General features: G+C 39.4%; 1 protein-coding gene across 1 annotated transcript; it reads right to left on the minus strand.

Annotated features, from left to right (window-relative positions):
* Positions 1 to 27: 27 nt before the first annotated feature.
* Positions 28 to 8917, minus strand: cnot7 (CCR4-NOT transcription complex, subunit 7). The gene is made up of 7 exons (XM_078261195.1): positions 8751 to 8917; positions 7920 to 8043; positions 7639 to 7832; positions 6729 to 6890; positions 3318 to 3462; positions 3058 to 3168; positions 28 to 1850 (listed from the first exon to the last, which is right to left on the minus strand). The coding sequence occupies exons 2-7, from the start codon at positions 8034 to 8036 to the stop codon at positions 1719 to 1721; spliced, it is 861 nt and encodes a 286-aa protein (XP_078117321.1). The 5' UTR covers positions 8037 to 8043; positions 8751 to 8917; the 3' UTR covers positions 28 to 1718.
* Positions 8918 to 10614: the final 1697 nt, after the last annotated feature.

Below are 10614 nucleotides of genomic sequence, written 5' to 3' on the forward strand. Positions count from 1 at the left end.
TAAAGGGACGTAACGGACAAGAGCATATTATGGTAGAAAACTTTCAAGCCTTTATTTACAAAATGATCTAAAAACAATCCTCTTGTATAGTGCATATTCTTCTTTTACTCCGTTACAGTGAAAGATGTGCTGCAGAAAGAAAGAAAAGTGTTTCAGTTATCAGTCTTTGACACTGATTTAGGTTAATAAGTCTTGAACCTACACTTCAACACACACCTATGGAAGTTCAGGATACAACTATAACACAGCATTTATTCAAACATTTTAGTACATGCGGCTCTTCTAAGCAGCATGAAGGAACTAGAAAGCAAAAAAAAAAAAAAAATTAAAAAAAAGTCATTCAAAAGGGCCAGAACTACCAAGTGGAATAAACTCCACAGGAACAAAAAGGTGCACGTTAAAAGTTAACGTTTTTCCATTGAGTAAAAGTTTTGTCTATTACAACACTAAAACTCTACAAAAATGTTACACTTAACATAGTAGTTCAGGGTAACCTCAGCATGTCTTACAGCAGGCGAGTGTTTTTATACTTTTTTTTTTTTTTTTTAAGGTCTGGTGAATTTGGTTGAAATAATTGCAAGACCATGTGGAGAGGTAATGCATCTGTGTTCTTATGTGCTTGTGTCAATGAGCGTGTTTACATGCACAAAGAATCCATATTCCTCCAATGAAAAGCATTTGTATGCATCTAGTACATACTGTATATCATTATCATGTATCCAAACAGGAAAACTAATAGTAAGAAGGACAATGTGTTCACCTCGTACCCCATCTTCATACTGAACAAGCAGAATACACCAGTTTGTTTTTCAGTGGGATTATTAGATCTTATTCAGGTCATTATAAACATTATCTTATATATATATATATATAAATAAAAAAAAAACTTCAATGAAACAGTCATGTGCATGTAAACCCACTGACTGACACTCCCTTTCTCATTATCATACAGGAGATCCAATGACAGAGGGCGAGCATACTGACATGTGGTGTCTTTGAGTGTTGACTGGAGCGTCTGCTCAACGCCAGATAACCAGCACAATAAATTAAAGTTTAAATAAAAGATAAGAATGCAGCTAGTATTAAGGCTGAGCGTGGTGAGAGCGGTTGTTGTGATAGTAAAGGTTTATATGTTCACAATGTAAAACAGGAACGTAGAGAAGGCAACAAAGAGGAGAGAAGACACCAGAAACCTTTTTTTTTTTCTTCAGCTTTCCATATAAAATCAGGTTAGAGCTTTAAAGTGCAAAACATGTCTACAGAACATTTTAGGAAAACTAAAATCTTTTCAAGCATGTTAAATTCAACTGATCCAAACCAAAACGTCTACACTGCTTTGTAGTGCTAAAACACACACACACACACACACACACACACACACACACACACACACACACACACACACACACACACACACACACACACACACACACACACACACACACACACACACACACACACACACACACACACACACACACACACACACACACACACACACACACAAGCAGCCAGCATGGGCATGTGTGAGGACAGCTGTGATTAATTTTTCTTTGACCATCTTATTCAGTTGTCTAAAGTGAGCAGAGCCTATGAGAAGCAGCTTGCTAAATGATGTGCGTATGTTGTTGTGTTCTTCCATTATCAACATCCGTTTGGCGAAAGCTCGGCTTCAGCGCCGCACTGATTGTGCATGTGGGTGAGTTATCAGAGGGATGTCACGACTGCTGCTTGTTAGCCTCTTCTTCGTAAGCGTTCCCCGTTCCGTTCTGGACGTAGGCGGAGCCGGAGCCGAGCCCGTACAGGTGACCACAGTACTTTGCATCATCAATATGATCCTCAAAGAACATCTGTGGGAGGGATAAGAAAAACAAAACACAGGAGACTGAGAACAGACAATTGCACGTTCATTTCAAATCATACTACTGAATACATCTTTAAAGTCTTATCCTCTGGAACCGGTCATAAATGTACTGCATGCTTATGCTAGCATCATCATGTGATATACAGGCATGGGGGTGTTTCTTCCCAGCTTGTGGTGGTAAAACTGCTGCACAGCAAATTAAGATAGAATTGTTTCAATCTGTCAACAGTAGCTCTTTTTTTGTTTTTTATCTTCATCAGCATTGCAAAGAATACATCTGCAAATTCTGGTCTGTCTGGTCTGTGTCCACTGAGGATGCCCCCTTACTCAAGAAAATGGAACATTGTTGGCTTCATCTCTCTGTTAAAGGGATAGCATATCATCATTCAGACATAAGGGACATATGTTGAGCCCATTTATGGAAAGAGCAGCATGCTCACGTGATATCTGGCACCTGGTGTTTGAGGAAGAAGGACAGACAGAGAGAGCCGAGTTAAAAATGTAGTATACACAATATAGTGTACACTTTTAGATTTGTTTTTTAAGTGGCTAAAATATGTTTACAGTAGCTTCTGCCCCCGTCCACAGCAGTACATTGCTCAGCTTCCGTGCCTGGACTTGTGCCTGCTTCTCCAAACTGGGGGCCGCCATCTACTGTAGGTAATACACTGACTATGGAGAAGTACCACATACAACCCCAGTTCAAAAAAATCTGAACTATCCCTAGAAGTAATACTTTGGGCTGGCTTTGTGAGGTTTGAGTTTCACCACAATCATAACACACAACTCTTCTCTCTGACCAGGGTTTCTGCAGGTTTCACCAAGTCAAATTAAAGACTTTTTAAGACCATTATAAATTAAATTTAAGACCTATATCATGACATAAAGAATCTATATCAGAGTCCGGAGACATGGCTAAACTTGCACTTCCCGATAGCTAAAGAATAAAATCTGTTCTGAAAGAGACTCGCGCGTTATTGCACTCGGCTGCAATATAAGTTGCATGTTGTTCTCATTTGTATTCGTAATTCAGCGAATTATATGTGGAGTAGGGAAAGAAAGAACTACACTGTAAAGCACGGCAGGAGCATTTCAATGACAAAATGTTCAAGCAGACCCAGAACACAATTCTTCAGCGAATGTAAGACTTTTTAAGGCCCCGCCTAAGACCCAGTCTGACTTGAGGAGCCTACCTCTCTCATCTTGAAGAAAGCCATGCCTGTGAGTAAAGAGTCCGAGCCGGCCTGATGCTGTGGTCCGATCCTCTCCAGCTCCAGTTGCTCAGCGACTTCCTGCAGCCCGCCCTGAAAACAAAACACTGGCAGTCACTCAAGATGCACGCTTCTAGTCAAGGTAAAACCTGAGGGCCACACAACAGACATCAAGGTGTGAAGCTTTGACTTATAAAACAGGAGATGCTCTGTGCCACCTGCTGAAATATTTATTTAGGTACCTTCAGGTTTTTACAACTCTTCATGAGGTACTTGACATCATAAATGACTGGAAAGTACAAGCGAAGAATCTCAAAGAAGTCCACCTCCTCCTCAGGCAGGTTAGCGTTGGACAGAATCTTGACCAGGTATCCAAAGTCATAGCCACTACAAAACACATATACACAGACACATGCACACCTTTTAAGTAGGTTTTAGAAAGAGCACACACAGCAGGAGGCTGTAAGGGATTCTGTCACGTCCAATCGGCCACATATGACACAAAGATAAATGAGAGACAGGCAGACTGGCTTTCTTGTTCTTATGCCTGTACTTGCACATGCAAGGGCAAATAACTACACAAGGCCACAGCATTCTCTTGTGATTTGCAAGGTCTTGTGATTTGGGGCTTTGATTTTGCTACAAGTATCCTACTAATCAGTGACTAATAGGAACTGAAAAACAGCAGACCAATTATCCAATAGTAGGGCTGTCAAAGGTAACGCATTATTACTGCGTTAACGCAAATTTGTTTTAAAGTCACACATTTACATTTTTTTTAACCTATTTACACAGGCTCCGCTATGATGACTAGTATGGACTGAAGAGCACTGGACTGGCACTGGACTCGGGGAACCACTGAGTACCCCGAGCTAAGAATCCAACATGGCTGCTCCGTGCATCAACACGGAAAGCTGGAGTAACGTGCAGTTATAAGCACTTCTGTGTTATTTTGTGTCTCACTAAATCAGTCGTACACGCATCGCTGTCCATATTCTATCTGTGGACAAGGTTGTTACGCCGTTTGTGTGCACAAAAACAGCGTATAAACTGGCATCGCTAACGATGGCTAACCTGGCCAGAGCTAATGAAAACTGAAAATCCGACTTGTAAATGGAAGACGTTCAACTCAGGTGTGACGTCATTCCCAGCTTCGGCTTCCGAGTTCCGAGGTGAATGGAACTCACTATAAGCATCTGGTGTGTATTAAAAAAAGTCGGTATCGTCACGGCGCTGCATTTTTATAAACTGTGAAAATCTTGTCGCGGCGGGTCACATTTCTCGTCCGCGTCCAGGCGCCGTCTCACCCCTCCCTCTTCCTCTCTTTGCAGTTCTCGTACTCATACAGGTGTGACGTCACAACGGAAACACTGGCTGTTTTTGCAACTTCAGCGTAGATGACTGTGATGTTTAATACTACTAGACCGATATTATCAGCGGGCCGATATTAGGCATTTTCCAAACCATCGGTATCGCCATTTATAATGGCCGATAAATGAATTTTTTTTTTTTTTTTTTAAATATTCATTTATCAGAATCATTTATAATGACAAATATAAGATTCTGATAAATGAATATTTAAAAAATAAAATAAAAATGGACCCCTTCAACCTGAAGGGGGTTTCGTGAGTGTTGGCGTTGCAGTTTGTCCACCAGAGGGCGCTCTACAACCTCCCTCGTCTTTAACCCTTTAAGTTTCATATCTTAAGTTTGTATTTTTATACATTTTATTTATCAGAACTTTAATATATTTTAATGTTCCTCTGTTCTGTTGTGACAATAAAACAAACAAGTTTATTTTTAAACTGTATTATCATATTATTTTAGTGAGGGGTCTTCAATGTTTTTTAGGCCAAGGACCCCTTAACTGAGAGAGAGACGGAGCAGGGACCCCCTACTACATATATTGTATAAAATTAAGTTGCATATTAAACTGGGCCTACAATAACGTGTGGGCAGCCTAAAACATTTATACCTTTTTTGCATAAAATGCTAAGCTATTAAAATAGCCTAATAATTGTTGGCATGGTTTTATAAATCATATTTTATGTTAAAACATACATGTGGCACAGTGAATCCTTAGGATGAACTGTATCTGGGGATGGATATCTAAGTGACTGCCTTACCAACAGGCCAGTAAACCTATCATTAATGGGGATTTATATTTGCTAATAAAATGTTATTCATGTTAAGACTTTTTAATTTTTGAAAAACAATAATTTGGAGGCCCCCCTGCATTGACTCTGAGGACCCCCTGATGAAGATCCCTGCTTTATCGGTCGGGCTCTAATTACTACTTCAGTAATATTTGCTCCCTTGTGTTTTGACACACAGCTGCGCCGCGGCTCAGCAGCCATCAGTGGCGCTGATTGTCGTGACGTGAGAGGTAGTGCTGTGGGCGGGACATCGAGTCAGACAGAGTGGTGACTACAGAGCTGCATACACTGTAGAGGGAATTATCTTCACTGGACATTATGACCGGAGCACGGGAACAGTAATTACCGGATAACAGAAACACTGCTACACGGGTTTCTTGACAAGATTTGTCATTGTTTTGTGGTGCTAATTGATTTCCAATAATAAACATAGGCCTACATAGATTTGAATGAACAGCCATTCCCATGTTAATAAGAACATTAAATACTTGACAAATATCCCTTTAATGTTTATTTTTACAGATAATAAATGTGAGATTAAATATTGTAATCGATTGACAGCCCTACCAATACTATTAACAGTTAATTCACAATAAATCAATGAAAATTAGGATGAATTAAAGAAATACGATGATAAAAACAGAATAAACAAAAATACGACAACAAATAATATAAATAAAAGGAACATGACATGAAAGCCTGTTGGTAAAGGTGTGTTCTAAATACCTGAAAGAGCTGACAGTGGTGTTTCAAACCTAAGCTTTGTTTATTTTCCAAAGCCTGGTTATCGTTAGCCTCAGTTTGCCATGGAGACACAGTGGGAAACTGAGTATGAAATGAAGATGTTAAGCAGCAGATTGTAGAAAATACTGGTAAAAAAAGAGAGAGTTGCTAGTCACTAGAGAGACCAATATAACAACACAAGTGTTCATTACACCTGATCAGCAAATTTAACAGCAAATTTCAAAATTTAACGTGAGTCGCAAAACGATCACAGTTCCGCGTAACATCTTACCTCTCACTAAGGAAACGAGACACAAAAAAACATAAACGAACAAAACAAAAATCCACAAACACTTTTCATGAGCCTTCTGAAAGGCCACATCAAATCCCATTAGTAAACATTTAAACACAGAGGGATGTCTGTGTGCAGATATGACCAAAAAAAAGACCATACATTAAGAAATAATATGTTATTAAACACATAACACACTGATAATATGAAGGGTTTGGATATATGGTGGTGAGCAAAACGCAGTCAAATGATACCACAATTAACACAATGTATTCCTGATAAGTGTAAACTGTCCAATACATGCTTGATTATTAACTGACAATCAAATAGTGACAGTAAGAGATGTTGTACCTGGGACAGACAATTTGTGATTTCTGTCAATACAGTGGGCACGACGGATATGATACTTGTTGCTATGCAGCTGTCTGTGCTATACAACTGACTGCCCACAAAAATAGCTACTAATCGCAAAAGCAGAATACCTGTGAAAAGACAGCCACTTGACGCCATCGCAGAGCACCACTCCCGATGTCATCAGCAGCTCTGCAAAGTACAGCGTCTCGATGCCTTCGTCCTCGTGCTTCTTGAACTGAATCCCCGAAGTGGTCAAGAGCTCAATGGAGTCCTGTGCGTACATGTCTTCTCTGATGACAAAGACATGTCACACTGTTATTGTTACAATCACAAAAGACAACCAAGTAGGGCTGGGCAATATATCGATATTATATCAATAACGTGATATGAGACTAGATACCGTCTTAGATTTTGGATATCGTAATATCGTGATATGACATAAGTGTTGTCTTTTCCTGGTTTTAAAGGCTGCATTACAGTAAAGTGATATACTTTTCTGAACTTACCAGACTGTTCTAGCTGTCCTATTATTTGCCTTTAACACTTAGACATTATGTCCACATTACTGATGATTATTTATCTAAAATCTAAGGGTGAAGATATTTTGTTAAAGCACCAACCCTAGAATATCGCCGCAATATCGATATCGAGGTATTTGGTCAAGAATATCGTGATATCTGATTTTCTCCATATCGCCCAGCCCTACAACCAAGTAGGTATAAGAGCAGTAATTGAACGTCATAATCATAAAATCAGTTTGCATTTTTAAAAGCTGTCTGTGGTGTTGTGCTCTGTCAGTGTATGCATTTTAAAGACTTCTAAATTCTGCCCTTAACATCTAAACTGACAATATGAATGTTGACAGACCGCAAACTTTGTAATTTGTTTCGTTGATAAATGTGTTAACTTACTCTTGTCTCATCTGTGTGCGCTGTAGGCAAGCTGAAATACTCTTCCCAAATACTCATGTGCATGCCATGGGCGCATTTGAGTCATATATAAGTGAAAAGAATGAGAGAAGCACAAAAGTCATCTTACGTGAGGTTAAACTTAAAATTGAACTGCCATGTTGATGTTCCCAGAGGGTATTCCCCTTGTTCGTTCATAAATGTAAGGCCCAGCTGGATTATTTTGAGCAAATCCACATTGCAGCGGAGTAACTGGTACTGATAGTCAGCGTTGCTTCTGAACTCTCCAATTGGTCTGGCTACTACACCCGGAAACTCTGTGTCCTGTAAGAAGACAGACAAGTCATTATGCAGAATGGAAATCTGGCTGTGTCTGACAGCTTTTTTCCCTCTATGATGAGCACCCCTCACCATAGCAATGTAGTTGTATTTTCGGATGACATGTCGGATCCTCTTCAACTCCTCCTCCAGGTTGTTGGCCCAAACCTCACATATTTTTTGGCTGTGATCCACAGTAGCTGCGGGCATAGTGCCACTTCATGTAAAGAGAAGGATGCAAGGAAAGACAGTTGGTTCATATACCTACCCTCAACATGCTGACCTGTGACAGACCAAATGATAGAAGGTGGCAGGATAAAGGCATACAACATAGATACACACAAGAAATGCTGTCAAACCATTTGGCTAATAGTGCATAACGACATAATATTAACTGCAGGCGATACAACCTGCTCTGGGGATCAAATCAGATATATCAGCGATGTGGAGATAGGTCTGGCAATGGGAGACTAAAGATTGGGGAAGCTAGTTCAAACGCAGAGCGGTTTGTGCCTCCTTTCAGCTGGGATACTGCTCAATGAACAGGTTATACAGACGCAAACAGACATGTTAACAGTTGATTCGAGATGTGCAGGACTTGTCTGACTGGCACTGTTCACATTAGCTTGTCGCAGGCAGTTTTCAACCACACTTTGGACTAGCTAGGTTACCTGTAGCAGTTAGCAGGCATCAGACTAAGCTAACATGAGCAGGACAGTGGAGGCTCTCAGGTGGGAGGCTGTTTACAGGTTCAACACACTTCTCAGGGACACGGCTAGTTCGACAGACATGAGAGTGTGTGTGTAAAAACATGAAAGAGACGAGTAACTAGCTGCACACACACACACACACACACACACACACACACACACACTCAGCGCCACTTTGATACTGCAAAAGCTCACTGTAGCGTCGTGAACTTACCGTTCCCCAAACCGGGCGGGTGTGTTAAAGTGTGTGCTATCAGAAAACTGTTAATTTGTTCTACGTTATTGTGTCGGGGGTTTTCCGCTAACTTTTAAATAGTTTATATTCAGTAATGTATCGATGTCAACCCACGGCTGCCATCATAGCTGAGCCTACAACACGACGTCATCACGTTAAACAGAAACGTCATTTGCGTGTATGGATGCATGGCGCACCTCCCACGTCGTATGTATTTGATCAGTGCTCCTGCTCAAAGATCCTTTAACAGTCTCTGTCCTGCTTCAATAACTGATTTCCTTTAAACATTTTTAAATTTCAGAAATTTGTATTTATGTGTTTTTAATTTTGGGCCAGCCGTCACCATACATTTTCCTATTTCTTATTATACACACACTATTATATTTTTGTTCATATTAGCCTAATCTTGAAGTTTTATATTTTACTTAGTCACTTTTATTTGACACAAATACACAAATGGTCAAAAGTTTGGGGTCACTTAGAAATTTCCATTCCACTCCATTACAGACAGAATACCAGCTGAGATCAGTTGCATTGTTTTTTTTTTCATCAGGGCAGCAGTTTTCAGATTACATTATATGTTTACATAATTGCAAAAGGGTTCTTGTCTGTTGTAGAAAGACGTGGCTGATCTTCAATGCAATATCTACATTGCCCATTATCAGCAACCATTCATCCAATGTTCCAAAGGCACATTCTGTTTACTAATCTGATATCATTTTAAAAAGCTAACTGAGAAAACATTGGAGAACCCTTTTGCAATTATGTAAACACATAATGTAATCTGAAAACTGCTGATCTCAGCTGGTATTCTGTCTATAATGGAGTGGAATGGACATTTCTAAGTGACCCCAAACTTTTGACCGGTAGTGTACATTTTGGAAAGACTATAATGGCAAACAAGTACAGCTGGACAGATGTTCATCAACATTAAAGATTGGAGCTCTGTTTAGTTTTTGATTGATTTTTCGTTTGTTTGATTGTGAAACCAGAAACGTTTTTTCCGCTTTTCGTTTTTAAAAAAAACAACAAATATAGGTGTTGTTAGAAAAATGATGATACATACTTTTTCTCTGATTATTATTAACACTGTTTGCATAAGAATACAATATTATACTGATTACTCTTTTCTCTCTCTGTTAAATTAAACTGTTGTGGTTGAGTACTGTAACTGCCTCCTTGTGTTCACAAGTAAAAATGAACTTTGATATAACTTCAATGGTCCTGTCTATAATTTGATATTATAATTATTCTAACAGGTGTTTTTCATTTTTTATGTAGAAATGAATTACGGATTATCCAATGATACACATACAGACCCTGGTAGTGGTATCTGGTAGAGGCCTACTTATACCAGCAGTTAACATGAAAAGTATTGTTGTCGTCATCTGTACATTGAGCTGATTCTGCAATGCAGTTGTTCAGACATAAATCGTTTGACAAAGTTGCACCTCTCATGCATCAAGGTCTAATACACGGTGTAATGGTCTGTGCAGCTCATTGGTCAACCTGTATAAGGGTCAGGGTATCATGGATACCATTTTTAGAGGGTTGGTTGACTTAAATTACAAAAGAACATGATATTTCACTTGCCACTTTGGGTATTAAGCCATGCAGATAGTTTTGGTTTTATTTTAACAGGGATTGAGATAAATCTATGCAATTTCTGCCTACAGCCAACACAATGAAGCGCTGAAAAATGAAAATTCAACAGTAACATATTTCTATAATCAGTGGCCCAGTCACTCTGGATAATCCACTGATTGCACTGTCAACATTTCCTTTTACTAGAAGTACTTTCTACTGAAAAAGTAATCCCTATAAAAACTATTCAGTGTGCTCT

This window comes from Sander vitreus, chromosome 10, assembly GCF_031162955.1.
Source record: "Sander vitreus isolate 19-12246 chromosome 10, sanVit1, whole genome shotgun sequence".
NCBI classification, from domain to species: domain Eukaryota; kingdom Metazoa; phylum Chordata; class Actinopteri; order Perciformes; family Percidae; genus Sander; species Sander vitreus.